We start from the raw sequence: 17,547 nt of genomic DNA on the forward strand, positions 1-17,547 counted from the left end.
AATATTAGAAAATAATATAAAAATACTAGGGCAGCACGGCGGCGCAGTGGTTAGCGCTTGTGCGGCACAGTTCATGTCATGGGAACCTGTTGTGGGTTCAAATCCAGCTCCAGACTTCCTGTGCGGAGTTTGTATGTTCTCCCCGTGCTCGCGTGGGTTTCCTCCGGGCACTCCGGTTTCCTCCCACGTTCCAAAAACATGCATTTCAGGTGAATTGGCCGGTCCAAATTGTCCCTAGGTGTGAATGAGCGAATGAGTTGTCTGTCCCTGTGTGCCCTGCGATTGGCTGGCAACCAGTTCAGGGTGTCCCCTGCCCACTGCCCGGAGATGGCTGGGATGGGCTCCAGCCCCCCCGCGACCCTGATGAGGATAAGCGGTACGGTTGATGAGATGAGATGAGATAAAAATACTAAAAAGGTGCAGAGTGTAATATTTGACCACTAGATATCTCTGGATGCAAGGGTGGGCAACTACCGTAAATTCCGGACTATAGAGCGCACCTGATTATAAGCCGCACCCACCACATTTTAAGAGGATAATCGCTTATGTACTTACACAAGTTGCACCTGTATATAAGCCGCACACGCCCACATTAAAACAGGTAACACAATCACAAAATTAACCCAAACCCGACTTTGAGTCCCGCGATTGTAACTGAATATTTTTTTTGGTTTGAACAAATTTATTGACACTAAAAAACAGAAAACAATCATGACAATCTTAACAGCAATTAAGCACATTCACAATATTATATTCCAATATGACGTTTTTAACAGCAAACACAAAGTGAGGTTTGAATTAGCAATCAAGCATATTCACAATTTCATTATATAACATCTTTGTTAGTGTCAATAGATCCGTCCAGGCCAAAGTCGATTGTCCTCGGTCTGAACAAATCCACCGACACCAACAGCAGCAAAACAAACACGACAATCTCAACAGCCATCAAGCATATTCACAATTTTTTTATATCTGACAATATGACGTGACGATATGACGTTTTAACATTTTTTCCTGACATTTTCAACATCAATTAAACAATTTCAGAGTTATTTTCTTTTAACAGTAGTTAACCAGCGTGTAAAAGGCAATACTATTGTGCAAGGGCAAATGGTTTGAACAAATTTATTGACACTAATAACAGAAAACAATCATGACAATCTCAACAGCAATTAAGCACATTCACAATATTATATTTCAATATGACTTTTTTAACAGCAAGCACAATGTGAGGTTTGAACAACCTTTCTCGAAAATCTTAATAGCAATCAAGCATATATTTTTTTTTTTTGGTTTGAACAATTTTATTGACACTAATAACAGAAAAAACAATCATGACAATCTCAACAGCAATTAAGCACATTCACATTATTATATTTCAATATGACTTTTTTAACAGCAAGCACAATGTGAGGTTTGAACAACCCTTCTCGAAAATCTTATTAGCAATCAAGCATATTCACAATTTCATTATATAACATCTTTGTTAGTGTCAATAGATCCGTCCAGGCCAAAGTCGATTGTCCTCGGTCTGAACAAATTCACCGACACCAACAGCAGCAAAACAAACACGACAATCTCAACAGCCATCAAGCATATTCACATTTTTTTTATATCTGACAATATGACGTGATGATACGACGTTTTAACATTTTTTCCTGACATTTTCAACATCAATTAAACAATTTCAGAGTTATTTTCTTTTAACAGTAGTTAACCAGCGTGTAAAAGGCAATACTATTGTGCAAGGGCATAGCTCTGTCATCCCACCCTCCCAAGCAGCACTCTTCCAGTCCTCTGTGTGGGTCCTCTCCCTTCTGTGTGGGTCCTCTCCCTTCTGGGTTCCACAACCCAGGCCGTTGCTGCCGGGACTCCCACAGTGTAGCTCCGGCTCCCCCCTCCGGGTGGGTGCAGATGAGTCTTCTTTATGGCTGCGTCCTAGGCCCGCCGCTCGCAGATTGTATGGTATCTGCAGCCATTTGGAGCACAGCCACGGGGGGGATCTGCCTGCACCTCCATACCAGCAGGTTTCTGGAGGTCCAGATGGCGTCCTTGATGGCGGCGAGAGTGAGCCAGTCCCTGGCAAAGTCGTTCCGAGACCTCCTCGACCGACTCACCCCGTAAAGCACGTACTGTGCATCAGGGACCTCCCCTGCTGGCAAGTCCGGGAACTTTCCTAGTTGGTCGGCCATTGTCCACAAGACCTGGGCAGCGCTGCACTCACAAAAAAGGTGCCTCACCGACTCCTGGGCGCCACAGCCAGGTCGAGGGCACGTCGAAGTCGCTGAGATTCCTCGGTGGTGCATTACAGCTCTGACTGGGAGAACTTCATGAGCCACCACCCATGACAAGTCTCGTAGTCTGTTTGGGAGGGCAGGATGATTCACGTTGCTCCAAACCGTTGTGGATTCGCCAAACGCAAGCCCCCGCACAGGGCTTACTGTTGCTCGCTTTTGCACAATAGCAATAAGGGCCCTGTGGTTTTGTAAAGTGTGACATTCTTGTGTTTCCAAATCAAACTTCTTCAAAAAATCCCGAATAAAGAGATGTGTTGGTGGCAAGTTAAATGAAACTGGAATCAAACGATTGTTTGGTACAAGCTTTAGCTTCCGCAAATATGAGCCCATCCAAAACCGGGTCATTGCTTGACTTTTCGGGTTGTTGGGTGGGCCCACAGCGTTTTGGAAGTGGAGAGACATATTTGCTTCCCAGGAAAAGCTGGAGGTCAGGCACTCCTTTCCCCCCTTTTTCCTTTTTCTTTTTCATTGTATCTCTTTTTATCCTTTCCCACTTTGAGCCCAAGACAAAGCGAAAGATGGCTCGGTCCAGTTGTAACAGCACGTTTCTTTTAGGCATAAAAACTAAACTGATTGACAAAAGCATTGGGAGGATGATCGCTTTGATGATTAGGACCTTCCCCTCTATTGTCAGTTTTCTTAGTGACCAAAAAACAAGTCTTTGCTTAACTTTCCTTGTCACGTCATCCCAGTTGGTCTCGCCTCCTCCATCCGCATTGAATTTTATCCCTAGGATTTTCTGGTCTGTCTTTAACACCGTCAGCGGGAGTCCTGCATTTTCTGTCTCTTTCCACATTCCATAAAACTTCACTTGTGACTTTTCTCTATTTAGCCTTGACCCAGACGCCCTCCCAAACAGGTCAGTCAAGTCAAGGGCTCTTCCAACAGATGCGCGGTCAGTACATAAAATATTAAAATCATCCATGTACAAAACACACTTGGTAATTTGTCCCCCACTTCCTGGGATATTGATCCCTTCGACAAATCTATCTTTTCTTAACATTTGTGCCAAAGGTTCAATGCAAAGAACATAGAGAAGGGGAGACATAGGGCAACCTTGACGTACACCGCAGTTGATCTCGATTGCTTCCGATAAATTCCCGTTAATCATGAATTTGCTGTAGATGTCTCGGTATAGCAGTCCTACCCACTTGATGTATTTTTGGGGAAAACCACATTTTTGCAATACCCTGAAGAGGTATTGGTGCGAGACTCGATCAAAGGCTTTTTCAAAGTCTAGGTTTAGGACCGCTAGTCGCATGTTTCTGTCCCTCGCATAACAAATGGTGTCACGGATCAGCATGAGACTGTCGCTGATCTTCCTTCCCACAATGGCACAGGTTTGGTCTGGATCAACCAAGTCTCCCAAGACAACAGACATTCGTGTTGCTAGAAGCTTGCTGAAAATTTTACAGTCCACGTTTAAAAGCATTATGGGTCGCCAGTTTTTTAAGTCAATTTTGTCTCCTTTTTTGTGCAATAGAGTAACTATCCCTATTCTGAAACTGTCTGGCATATGGTCTCGACTGGAAAATTCGTTAAAAACAGTTAACAGATCTGGTGCTAAAATATCCCAAAAAGTCCGGTAAAATTCGAGGTTGAGTCCGTCCTCCCCGGGTGATTTGCCTTTCTTCATAGTCTTTATGCAATCATTCAGTTGGTCTTGGGTAAAGTCCGATGTTAAAAAGGGGTCTTGACGCACTGATCTTGAAATATGATCTAATACATGCCCCATTTCATTCTCATGTGTTTCTTTCTTTTCAAATATTTTTTTGTAGTAGTCTTCGACCAATCTGGTTATTTCACTACTTTCCTTTGTTATTTGCCCGTTTTCGTTTTGAAGTTTAAAAAGCCCCTCATTTTTGCTCATAATTTTTTTTTAAAAATAGCGTGTACATTTTTCCCCTTCTTCTATTTCTCTTTCTCTGCTTCTTATTATGATGCCTTTGCTCTTTATTTCCGCCAAAGCGTTTAGTTCTTGTTTGGTCTCTTTGATTTCATCATTAAAGTCCATCCCCTTTTCTGTTAGGATGAAATAGCGTTTGAGTCTTCTTTGTAGTCCCGACATGCGTTTCATCTCTTTAAGTTTCTTGTTTTTCCCTGCATTTTTAAAAAAGGTCTGTGTTCGTTTCTTTGTCATTTCCCACCATTGTGCTCGTGAATCATACGAGTCTTGAAAAATGCCTTCTGGCAAGGGCTTTGATGTGAGTTTTGAAACAGCGGCTCTTTATCAAGAGTTTTGGAATCGCTTTGAGGGAGTGAGGTCCCAGTTTTCTGGATTTACAGTGGAGAAGCTGACTGATAATGCTAACAAGATTGTTATTGTTAGAATGTTTAGTGAAATAATCAGTGCTGATGACGTCTGTTATTGGTTGAGTAGATACTGCTCAGTAAAAGGCCAGGCTATGAAGGTGAGGGATGAGAAAGGCTATTGGACTGGTGCCTGGAGGGTACCCGTCCAACTACGGCAAGATCCTCAGGGCTTTCAGGGACTGAAACAACTCCCGTCGACTATATTCCTGGGGGAAAACCGTGGCTTTATCCACTATCAAGGGCAACCGAAACTCTGTCGCAAATGTGGTGAGCATGGGCATCTGGCTGAGGTATGTGATAGAATTTTTTGTGGAAAGTGCAGAACAATTGGACATTCCTTTGAGGAATGTATCAATAGCAGAAAATGCAATCTCTGTGGAGAAACGAATCACCTCTATAGAAACTGCCCGAATTCATTTGCTAACAAATTGAAAGCTAGGAAGGCAGTTAACAAAGACAACAAAGACAATGAAATGATGTCAGACAACATAGATAATGAAATGAATAAATGTCACAAAGACAATGAAATGAATAAAGATAACAAAGACAATGAAATTAATAAAGTCATGGAAATACAAAATGAAAATGAACAAGAAATGAATGAAGTTATAGAAATACCCAATGAAGATGAACAGGAAATGAATAAAGTTATTGAAATACCCAATGAATTTGATCAAGAAATGCACAAAGAAATTGGACAAGACAAACAAATTGAAAAAACAGATGTCCCTACCAAAACCCCTGGAGGAGAGACCAGAGAATCAAATTTGAATCAGGAAGAACCTGGAAATTCTAATTCCCCTGCCCACTGCCCGGAGATGGCTGGGATGGGCTCCAGCCCCCCCGCGACCCTAATGAGGATAAGCGGTACGGCTGATGAGATGAGATTTCTCACAAAATACCTGAATTTGGACATGACAAACAAATAGAAAAGGCAACTGCCACTCCAAAAACACATATTAATCAGGAAGGGCCTGGAAGAGAGTCCAAATTAGCAAATTTGTTTGCTACGCCATTGCCGGGATTTGTAGAAGACAAACAAATCGAAAAGGCGAACGACTCTCCAAAAACCCATACGGGCACTGGAAAGAGGGGTAAAAGTAAGACAAAATTGGGAGTGGTGAAAAAACCAGAAACAAAGAGAAGAGATTTAGAAGAAAGCCGATTGCCGGTGAATAAGCCCACAAGGGAACTGTATGAAGTTGAGACGGAGGAAGTCGGGGAGGGAAAAAATCTGACCCTTTGTGGGCAGGGAAGTAACTCTCCGCCCGCCGATATAATGCCCGGCCATGGCAGGAGTCGGCTGCTTTACTTCTAACTATGTTTAAATAGTTAGAATTGTAAAATTAATAATTAACAATACTCTTAAAACCAACGCCAATGACAGTATAAACGCATAGAACGAGCAGTGCTAACCTGATGCGTCTACCATCATGCCCAGCCACATCAGAATATACTGTAAAGTACACAGTACAAAAATCACAGCCGGCAGAATAAACGGAAAATGATACTGGTACTTAAAGTTTGATGCAGACCTGCAGAATCCAGGTCCCGTTGAAAATAATCCAAGGGAAAAAATGTATATTTTCAAAGGTAAGGGTGGGAAAAATATATATCCACTATTGTCCGCTGCGTCCACAAACACGTCCCACCTTTACTCTACTTCCCATCAGCCCACGTTGTTTTCGCCCGTGGAAAACATATCAGAATAAGTCTCTAAAATAAATATATTACAAAAATATACAGTTGCAAGTACATATTATACATGGTTACACATATTTACAAAGAAAGACGGTACACCGAGAGAGTTTTCAAAGCTTTGATAATAATATTATAACTTTCGTCCCAAACCGTGCCTGTGAAGGGAAGCAAAACGCTACTAGCAACACGCTCGCAACACAGTAAACGGGTCTGTTAAATAAAGCATACCGTACATGTAAAAGTCATGGTAAACCGTCCCTATCTTCCTCCTTATAACTGAGGTCATTAAAGTCGTCTTCCTTCAGTATGGGAAAGAGACTTTGTCACATTGACATAGCCCCACGCTCCCTTATTCCAAAACACGCTAGCAACACGCTCGCAAAGTAAAGTTTACGTGCAGTAGCTCTGTTTCCTTTTTTATCGGACTGCTCCATTGCGTTTAGCTTGAAAGCTGCGTCATGTGCCTTTCTTTTTGCAATTTGTATAATGAGGATATGTCTACGCTAATTTAATTTGTGCACAAGCTAAGAAGTTGCAGTCTTCCTCGGCGCATATATTCCACCGGTCTAAATCTTACCTTTTGTACTTATTCCACCGGTCTAAATCTTACTTTTTGTACTCGAGCGCTGCTGGTGGCTGTTAGAAAAATTACATAAATTGGCCGCATCACTGAATAAGCCGCAGGGTTGAACGTTTGGGGAAAAAAGTAGCGGCGTATAGTCCGGAATTTACGGTATTTGCAGTCAGGGGCCGCATTGATCAAAGGGCCAGTCCCTTTTTTTAATCAGACTTGTGGAGAAACATGGCACCAATTTTAAGCCTTTACAAGCACTTCCACCCCAAACTCAAGCACTTATCAGTCCTTGAAAACATTTAAATTCAAGCACTTTTAAGGATTTCCAGCACCCGTACGAACCCAGAGCAACCTTGAATGGACAACGGCAAAGGAATTTAAAAAAATGTTGTATTTAATCAATCAGTGGAGGTGAGCAATTTCTCGAATTTTGCTGCAAATCGCTTCTGACTCAAGTTCAAGATTCCGATGCCGTTTGTCGTGAAGTCATAGCCGATCCCATGAAGCTTTTTCAGTCTGGCTGTGATGTTGCCTATACTGAAGTCCAATACCCTGGGCCTCTCCAGAATCTGCTCCACCTTGATTCCTCCTTCAAGCAAAGTGTCCAGTTTAGTCCCGAGTGTCGCCGTTCCCATATACAAAATATTCGGATAACTCATCACCAGTTTCACAATGTCCGCTTTGCTACAGCCCAGCGCTAGCAGCTTCTTCTGAAGGTCGATCATGTTACTTTTTAGGTACTCATTGGAAACGTCCAAGATTTTCCCGACTGGCCCTCGAAGTAGGGACAGGAGCTCAGCATTGCTCACCTTTAGAGCCATTTGCAAGAAATTGATATTATCCTTGATTCTTTTTATGCTCCGGATAAGAACATAAACGTTTCTGGAAATTACCGATTTGGCAAACTCCTCGGGATCACTCCCGCCGAGCTCAAGGCAGATTTCAACCAGGGATTCCACCTTCTGTTTATTGAGCTCCGGCCTGTTGGAGAAGGTGCGCGGTGCAGCAGTAATCATCCGATGGAGGTCCTTGCTACTTAGCCCCAGCGAAGACAGGTAAGTTATGTTCTTCTCCAGGTCTTCGTTGCTGCTGGAGCGAAAGAAGGCCTCCGGGTAACGGTCCAGGAACCCTATGATCATCTCATCGGTCTGCACGATTTTCTTACACAGTTGCCAACGGCGTTCCAGATGGTCCAGGGAGCGGGTGATGGCACGCGGGTACCTCGATATGATACTGGCCACGGTATGGCGGTCGGCACCTTTTCTCTGCAGGAAATGAGCCACGCTCTGCTCATTAGTGAAGATCCTCCGGAGAACGCCAGGCTGACACAGGCGAACTTTCTCGACATCCACTCCCAAGTGGTCCAAGTTTTCCAGCAGGGACTCATTCTCACGCGTTGCTACACTGCAAAATCTCAAGAGAGGGCAAATCTTGGCAGATTGGATTGGAATATGCTGAACAGGTTGTTGATGAGTGAATAATCCCCGCAGCTCGATAAATCCTTTAAACAGCCGAGACATTTTTTCATCGGTATGATATCTTTGCAAACGCCGCGGGACCTGAAAGTAGCATACTTACAGTGATTCATATCAAATCAAAATGTGTTTGTAAAGAACTTTTCGGACACTGAAATCTAAATCAAATAGGGTTCCTTCAGCTCACGGCAAGTTAATTTCAAGACTTTTAAAGACTTATTTAAAGCCTTTCGAAATCGAAAATAACACCAAATCGACAACACAATTATTTCTTGCACACAATACATCCTGCCTCGTACAAATACCTGGCACAGCTCTTTAGCCATGGCGAATAATTTAAATTTTCCCATGGTCCAAAGTTGCTAAATGTATTGTGGGCTAGACCTTAGACATACATCTGCTATGAAAGGCCCAACTGAAACCACATAACCGTTTTATAGTTTCATTATTGTAGTAGTTTTCAAGGATCTGCAGGAACACAGTCAAAGTCAGTGAGCATCAAGGATCCGTCAATATGTGTTTTTGGGGGCCGGGACCGATTATTAGTGTTAAGAGGAGGCCGATAACATCTTTGGAGCCGGTATCCAGTCGATGTAAAAGCTTAGAAATTGCGGTAAGAATATTTCAATAATGGAAAAAGAAACAAAGAGTATTCTTTATTAATTCAAACAAAAGTTTAATATCCGTCTGAAACCTTAAATACCTATTTCAACACAACTAAAACGATAAATGTATCACTTAAAACGAAAACTAACAGTACAGGGAAGGAAATTAGGCTCAACAGCAACTTGTATGAAGGTATATAAAAATTTAAATTAGTTTTTTTACAATAAATAAAAACGTTGATACAACCAACATGACTTAAATTCACTTTAAACAAAAAGTGCATCGAAATGTCAACAAAGCTCGCAAATAGAAAACTGTGGGCACTCCTCTTTTGGAGCCAGATTGAATAACTAGCCTAGATGGTAGTGTGCCCGCTTTGAGACTGGGAGGTCGCTGGTTCGCGCCTCGGCCGAGACATACCTAATTGGTATAATGGCGGCGCCCTCTGTTGGCTGCATCGACTCGCTACAACGGGTCAGGTGTATCGACATTTCGTTCTGTGTATATTGTTACAAAGAATGACAATACAAAGGAAATTATTATTATTATTATTATTATGGTAACAGCTAATCACTAAGCCTTCCACATTGGCATGTTTTTATGCTCTAACCCTAACACACACTCTTAACTGACCAACTAATGTTACGATAAGAGCTCATCACTTCCACTTTAGCGTGCTTTTTCTGGTCTCTCTCCATCGCAAACACACACTCTTAATTACCCAACTAATGTCATAAGAGCTAATATATCATTCTCCACCTGAACTTGCTTGCCTAAAACAAGTCAAGTAGCTCAGGAGGTAGAGCGGTCGTTTCGATTCCGAACTCCTCAGAGTGTCCTCAGGCAAGACCCATAAATATTATTGATGAGCAAGTGGCGCCTTGCATGGCAGACTCCACTATCGATGTGTGTATGAATGGGTAAAGTGCATTGTAAAGCACTTTGGAGGTCCTCAGTGACTGGTTAAAGCGCTTTCTTAATGCAGTTCATTTACCATTTCATGTAATATTGAAAGTGTTGCACCGCCCACTCAGTTGTTTGCATAACACCGTTTAGACGAGATTTCCATGTTTAAATACAATTTTTGTTGCTTAATTCGAAAATTTTGTGGACTTGTTTAGTTAGTTGCACAATAGTGCAGTATTTTATCACGTTTTTGAGAGCTAGTACAGCGTTGGAAAAAATATTGATTAAATATATTTGCAAATCATTTGAATGTAACATGATTTTTCGACAACCTACAGCCCAAAGAACAGAAAATATTTCACAAATAAAACTACACTACAGTAATATCTTTACCCTCTTTTCTGGCACGTTTAGGCCTACTCCAGTTCACGTTTCAACTACAAAAGGTTCACATCAAAAGACGACACTAACGACCAATTTTTGAGAGATATATCGAGTATTTTGTTCTATTTAAGCTTTTTTTAGTTAGTTAAAATAACTTACCCGCTGAGCTAACGCAGGCTGACGTTTTGAATGGGATTTATTTATTTATTTATTATTTTCTTCTTCGTTTGTGCTTTTAATGGGTGTTTATTTTTACCCCCAAGCCAAGAGCGCCGTCTGGTGCTTGACATTCATCTTTTACCACGATACAGTACTAGATGGGAGAGACGGGATCATGGAAATAAATTAAGTCATACAATTAAAGGGTCAGTCTATATTATTTAGCACCTTATTGGTTAGAAAAACTTCGTATGAAAAAAACAATAACGGTACTGATTTGGATAATAAGCAAAAATATATGAACTATCATGTAAACATGTGTTTTAAGTTAGAAGATTAGCATTTATTTGACACAAGGGACGTGATTGGGCTATCTTGCTTCAAAAAATGGAACGCAGTAAAAATGTTGTAATGTGAGACAATTTTGCTGATTTTTTAAGTAATAGTTATGTTATTTTTTCTTTTTTCCTTTTCATATTTAAGTATTTTTCTTTCATTTATTCCCCCCTATTTTCTTGATTTCAATTTTCTTCTTTCCTGTTTCTTTCTTTTGCGCATAATTAAAATGTTCTGTTTTTCACAAAAAGAGAAAAAAATAGAACGTTGTAAAATGTTCTACTGTCAGGCAACTCATTTTGAGTATTATAGATTTTTCCTCTTTTTTTTTTTCACGTTTACATCTTTTTCCTTCTTTTATTTCTTTTCCAGTTTTTATTTTGCCTTTTCCTCTTTTATTTTTTCCTCTTTTCATTTTGTCTTATGTTTTTGATTTTCCCCCTCATTTCCTTTTTTTCTGATTTAGGAAAGAGGACTAACAAAGTATTTGGCTCTCAACACAATTGAGGGCTTCCACTTGGGAATATTTCTCTCTTTTTTTTCCATCTTCCATCCAATTCTTTTGCACATAAATTCAATTATCTATTTTTCACAAAAAGTAAGAAAGAAAACTTTGTAAAATTGTTCTACTGTGAGGCAATTTTTGCTAATTTTGTGTATTATTTATTTTTCCTTTTCTTCTTTCTTTTCATTTTTATGTATTTTTCTCTCTTTTATTTTCCCCCCTTATTTTCATTTTTTCTGTTTTCATTTTCTGCCTTTCAACTCATTTCATGTTTTCATATTTTTCTTTTTTTCTTCTTTTTCTTTTTTCTTTTCCTGATTCAGGATAGAGGATTAACAAAGCCTTGGCTCACAACAGAGTCAAGGTCCTCCACTTATGAATATTTTAACTGAAGCACAAGCTATTCATAATGCAAAACAGCTTTCACTGAAGCAACGTGTCATTTAAGAAGGGGTGATAAAGTAAAATAGAAGTAATCACATTTTTTTTATTTTTTACTTTTTTACTGAGCAGAACCAGAACCTAATCATTGTAATTCCACAATGTATCTCATACAGTGCATCTGGAAAGTATTCACAGTACTTCACTTTTTCCACATTTTGTTTTGTTACAGCCTCATTCCAAATTGTATTAATTTAATCTCTTATCCCAAAATTTTACACAAAATACTCCATTATGACAATGTGAACAAGTTTTTTTTTTACCTTTTTTGAATTTATTAAAAATAGAAAACTAAGAAATCACATTTCCATAAGTATTCACAGCCTTTGCTTAATACTTACCCCCTTGTTTTATAACCTTATCTTCTCTGTTCCTTTATCTTCTTGGTTCATACCTCACTGTGAATGTGTAAAACTGGAGTGTCATGCCCAATTTCATTGTCACAATATGTTAACCCATTTTGTAACAATGACAATAAAAGTATATTCTATTCTATTCTTCTATTCTATTCTATTGTTGATCCACCTTTGGCAGCAAATACAGCCTCAAGTCTTTTTGAATATGATCCCACACGTTTAGCACACCTATCTTTAGGCAGTTTTGCCCATTCTTCTTTGCAATAAGTCTCAAGCTCAATCAGGTTGGATGGGAGACGTTTGTGCACAGCCATTTTCAGATCTCTCCAGAGATGTTCGATCGGATTCAAGTCTGGACTCTGGCTGGGCCACTCCAGGACATTCACGGAGTGGTTCTGAAGCCAATCTTTTGAGATCTTGGCTGTGTGCTTTGGGGCGTTGTCCTGCTGAAAAATGAACCTTCGCCCCAGCCTGAGGTCAAGAGCGCTTTGGAGCAGGTTTTCATCCAGGATATCTCTATATATTGCTGCATTCATTTTTCCTTCTATCCTGACTCGTCTGCCAGTTTCCTGGTTTCCTCCAAACATGGCGCCTGGCATTCACACCAAAGAGTTCAATCTTTGTCTCATCAGACCAGAGAATTTTGTTTCTCATGGTCTGAGAGTCATTCAGGTGCTTTTTGGCAAATTCCAGACAGGCTTCCATGTTCCTCTTACTAAGGAGTGGCTTCCGTCTGGCCACTCTACCATACAGGCCTGATTGGTGGATTGCTGCAGGGATGTTTGTCCTTCTGGAAGGCTCTCCTCTCTCCACAGAGGAACGCTGGAGCTCTGACAGAGTGACCATCGGGTTCTTGGTCAGCTCCCTGACTAAGGCCCTTCTTCCCCGATCGCTCAGTTTAGAAGGCCGGCCAGCTCTAGGAAGAGTCCAGGTGGTTCCAAATGTCTTCCATTTACGAATAATGGAGGCCACTGTGCTCATTGGGACCTTCAAAGCAGCAGAATTTTTTCTGTATCCTTCCCCAGATTTGTGCCTCGAGACAATCCTGTCTCCCAGGTCTACAGACAGTTCTTTTGACTTCATGCTTGGTGTTTGTGCTCTGACATGCACACTCAACTGTGGGACCTTATATAGATAGGTGTGTGCCTTTCCAAATCATGTCCAATCAACTGAATTTACTGCAGGTGGACTCCAATTAAGGTGTAGAAAGATTTCAAGGATGATCAGTGGAAAAAAGATGCACCTGAGCTCAATTTTGAGCTTCATGGCAAAGGCAGTGAATACTTATGTAAATGTGATTTCTTAGTTTTCTATTTTTAATAAATTAAAAAAAAAAGTTAAAAAAAAAAAAAAACTTTTTCACATTGTCATAATGGAGTATTTTGTGTAGAATTTTGTGATAAGGGATTAAATTAATACAATTTGGAATGAGGCTGTAACATAACAAAATGTGGAAAAAGTGAAGCGCTGGGAATACTTTCCGGATGCACTGTATATACATACCTGTCAACCCCAATTGTTCACCTAATGAATGGTTGCAATTTCCCGTATTAAACGATAATAAACCTTGCAAACACAACGTGGCATCTATTCACTTACAGCAAGAGAGATTTTGTGGAACAGGCATGCTAAACTCAGTTTGGGGCTGCATCCAAATGCTATGTTCTCAGGTGGTCCACATCAGTACTATTTATCATTTAGCCTACATTTACATTCTTCCTTACAAATTATAGTCATGAATCATGAATGACAAGAGATTTTTTTGTCAGCATAACACATTTATTCACAAACAATGGAAATAAACAATTCTCATGTTTCGCATTAAATGTGTTAACAATTGCGTAAATGCAGCTTTACATCTGAACCAACTCACCATGAACTTCACTAACATAATTTCAAGTGGGAGCTATGAATCCAACTATGCTTGCCTCAATTGTCATACTGCTTTGAAAGATACGTAAACCAAACTACAAAATTAGAGTTTTTGCAGTAAATGGGCAATAACATCGGATAGAATTACATACTAGGCTAGTCCTACTGAAGCTGAGAAAATACCGCGTAATATTGTCTTTTACATGAAAGCAGACTGGACGACGGCTATTATATTTGATTTGTATTCATTAACAAAATCATAACTTTTGATAGAAATGAGCTGATGACTTGCTTTTTTTGGACATGCTCAGAAGTTTACGGGGGGCCAATCCGGCCCGTGGGTCGTAGGTTTGACATGCCTGACGTAAAATTAAAACAAAGATAATTTGTGTTAACAAGTTAATTTTATTTCATTTTTCTCCCTCTTTTCCGCTTTCTTTTTCTCTCTCTTGTTCTCCCTTTTCTCTCTCTCTCTTTCTATATATCCCTCTGTATCTCTCTTTCTCTCTCTACCTCTTTCTTTCTTTCATACTTTTTCTCTTCTTTCATTATTTTTTCTGTCCTTTATTTGTTTGTTTGTTTGTTTGTTTGTTTGTTTCTTTCTTTCTTAATTTTTTTATTTCTTTATTTCTTTATTTCTTTATTTCTTTATTTCTTCATTTCTTTATTTCTTTATTTCTTTATTTCTTTATTTCTTTATTTCTTTATTTCTTTATTTTTTTATTTCTTTATTTCTTTATTTCTTTATTTCTTTATTTCTTTTTTTATTTATTTCTTCCTTGTTCTTTCAAACAATTAACCAGGTTATAACATAGTAACAACTTGGTCTGTAGTACAAGTAAGTTCTTATTTTAGAAATACAAATCAAAAAAGGTGCCCTTTGCGCTAATAAGTAGCAAAAAGTAGCTTTCACCTCAAAAAGGGTTGGAGACTACTGTTATAGAGACATACAGTACCCCCCAAAAACTTGTGACTGTGATCGCAGCAAAAGGAAGCTGTACAAAGTGTTAACTCAAAGGGGGCCAATGTTTTTGCAACATACTTTTTTTTTTGGTATTCATTTGTTAGCACGATATAAGACGTTGAACAAATGTAGTTTTGTTTCACAACAGTGTCTCGCATGTTGTCGATTCTTAAAAAATAATTTGAGTTTCCATATATAAGTGTGAAGCCTGAAATGTTGCAATAAGTCAAAAGGTTCTTGTGGAGGGAGGCAATATTTCTGCAAGGCACCGTATTTGTCCATACAAGGAATCCTCTTCAGATACATTAGAAATTTAGAAATAATAGATGATGCTTGTGTTTGAAGGCTGCTGACACAATACTCCCTCCGTGAATGAATAATTTAAACCGGGGGCCTAAACTTTCAACTGCACCACAGTTCCTTCTGCTGCTGCTGCACTAAAACTAACTGCTCTCACAGGTGGCATCAAGTTAGCATGTCCAAAAGAAGATGGGTGGAATTCAAGATCTGTCAGACTATAAGTTGCTCCACTGCCATCGACCCGAGGCACAGAGCGTCCTCGTCGTCCTCATCTGCTGCTACAGGTAGGGGAACAAAATGTGGAAGATCGAAACAGCTCACAGATCAAAATTGTGTGTGTGTGAGAGAGTGTGTGTGTTTAGGGCATGGGTCGGCAACTCAATATGTTAAAATTGTCATGAGATTTCGGACAGACCCAAATGCAGGACACAAGGAGACGAAAAGGGGGGCGTTTATTCAACAACAACAACAACAACAAAATGTCACTAGAGAGAAGCGACTGTGTAACCGGGGCTGCTGAGGAGGGGAAACTTGAGAGGGGGTCGTGGGAACCGAAGAAGGTGGTTGGGTTGGGGAGGAAGGTCTTGGGATGAGGAGAGAACTGCCAAGTAGGGAAGGCATGGGAGAGACACTTGGTAAGCTGGTCTTGGAAAAGAAGATTTGGGAGTACCTTTAAAAAAGATGGCTGGTGAGGAAGGTTTTGGGGCCAGGAGGGAATTGAAGAAAAAAATCTTGGGAAAGGAAGCTTGTTGTTTTGGTGAGTCAATGTCTTGAGCAGTATTCAAAATGAATCAGCAAAAAAGAATCAGATGCTGGAGTATTAATTGTAGGGGTTGGCTAAGTGGCAGTTTGGGAGCACCTGGACAGGAGAGTGAGACAGTGAAATGGAGTATTGCTGCCATCTCTTGGAGAAGGAGGGGTACTGCAGTTGCTGAACCATGACAGAAAGAGCCATATTGGAACAAAAAACAAAAACAAAATCGTCTGGAGCCACAAAAATGTAAACGACTTATAAACCACACTATGAATGCTACACATGTGGTATGGATCTTTATTAACTTGTCACGGTCGCCTTGGTGACCAGTCTGCCCCGCCCCCTGGGCAACAGCTGAAAGCAGTTCCACTAATGGTGGGTCTGTATTTAAGGCTGCATGGTGGGCTCTGCGGTGGCGGGTTCATTACTACTCATTATTCACAATCCCGGTCTGTTATGCTTGTCCTGTTTTAGTCTGTTATGCCTTGTCATGTTTTAGTCTGTTATGCCATGTCCTGTTGAGTTCGTGCCGGAGGAACTCTGTATTGTTCTGTTTTGCCCCGGAGTATAGGGCGACTTTTATTTTATTAAATAAAACTTATGGATCGTCAACGCATTTGAGTTCTCCCTTGCCTCCGTTCTGGTCCGGTCACCTTCCACGCCACCACGCCAATCCGTGACATAACTACATTAGCCCATTATCAAAATGACTAAAATAGATGCAACAGGAAAATGATGTATCACATGACTACTCTGTTGTAGGATACTGCCTCATGTTTAACTTCATTGAAATATTAATGAATCACAGTATATTACACTGCTTTGATAAAATAAGAGAAAAGCGATAACAATATTGAATTTTTGTGTCATTTTTATTTTGACGATTGAAAAAACAGCAACAAAAAGGAATGTTCATAAAGTGCCAATGTCTGGGCAACAAAGACAAATACGAGATAAATAGCAACATAATACAGCATGCATTTATAAAGATAACAAGTAACTTTTTTTAATGGTAAAATACATAAAAACACATTAATAAGTGATTACTCATCCGCCAGTTTTTTAAAACAGCCACCTCCCTGGCTTGGCCCGCTGTAGCGAGCCGATGCAGCCGCAGCCAACAGAGGGCGCCGCCGACCACTTTTTAAGTCTTAGGAATGACTCGGCCGGGGCGCGAACCACCGACCTCCCAGTCTCAAAGCGGGCGCCTTACCATCTAGGCTACTGAGCTGGCAATCGACATTTCGTTCTGTGTACATTGTTACACAGAATGACAATACAAGGAAATTATTATTATTATTATTATTATTATTATTGTGACGCTGTCTCCTTAAAAGTGGCGGTTTGGGCCCTCACAGCTAGGCTCTAACTCAGGGTACACGGGAGATGAAAACAAGCAGAAGAGAGCAGCCCCGGAGAATTGCATTGCAGCTAAATTTTCCAGGCAGGAGTTCGAGCCTTAGGGCCACGACTTCATGTTGCAATATATGACTTTTCTGCGTTCCAGGTGACAACCTGTATTCCGTTTTTGCACAAGCCGATATCAGTGAGAGAGCGTCGGTCAAACCCGCCACTTCCCACCCACAAACTTGTACCAGCTGATC

At 40.4% G+C, this 17,547-nt stretch overlaps 1 protein-coding gene across 1 annotated transcript; it reads right to left on the reverse strand.

Moving 5' to 3' along the window:
• Positions 1-949: 949 nt before the first annotated feature.
• mterf1 (mitochondrial transcription termination factor 1) lies at positions 950-10,449 on the reverse strand. The gene is made up of 2 exons (XM_088329323.1): positions 10,416-10,449; positions 950-8,444 (listed from the first exon to the last, which is right to left on the reverse strand). The coding sequence occupies exon 2, from the start codon at positions 8,403-8,405 to the stop codon at positions 7,284-7,286; it is 1,122 nt and encodes a 373-aa protein (XP_088185449.1). The 5' UTR covers positions 8,406-8,444; positions 10,416-10,449; the 3' UTR covers positions 950-7,283.
• Between the last annotated feature and the right edge of the window lie 7,098 nt (positions 10,450-17,547).

This window comes from Urocampus carinirostris, chromosome 2 (assembly GCF_059441175.1).
Source record: "Urocampus carinirostris isolate Australia breed hairy pipefish chromosome 2, RoL_Ucar_1.0, whole genome shotgun sequence".
Taxonomy (NCBI): Eukaryota; Metazoa; Chordata; class Actinopteri; order Syngnathiformes; family Syngnathidae; genus Urocampus; species Urocampus carinirostris.

Coding starts and splice junctions, on each gene's coding strand:
- mterf1 (XM_088329323.1), bottom strand. CDS start 8,405: ATGTCTCGGCTGTTTAAAGGATTTATCGAGCTGCGGGGATTATTCACT.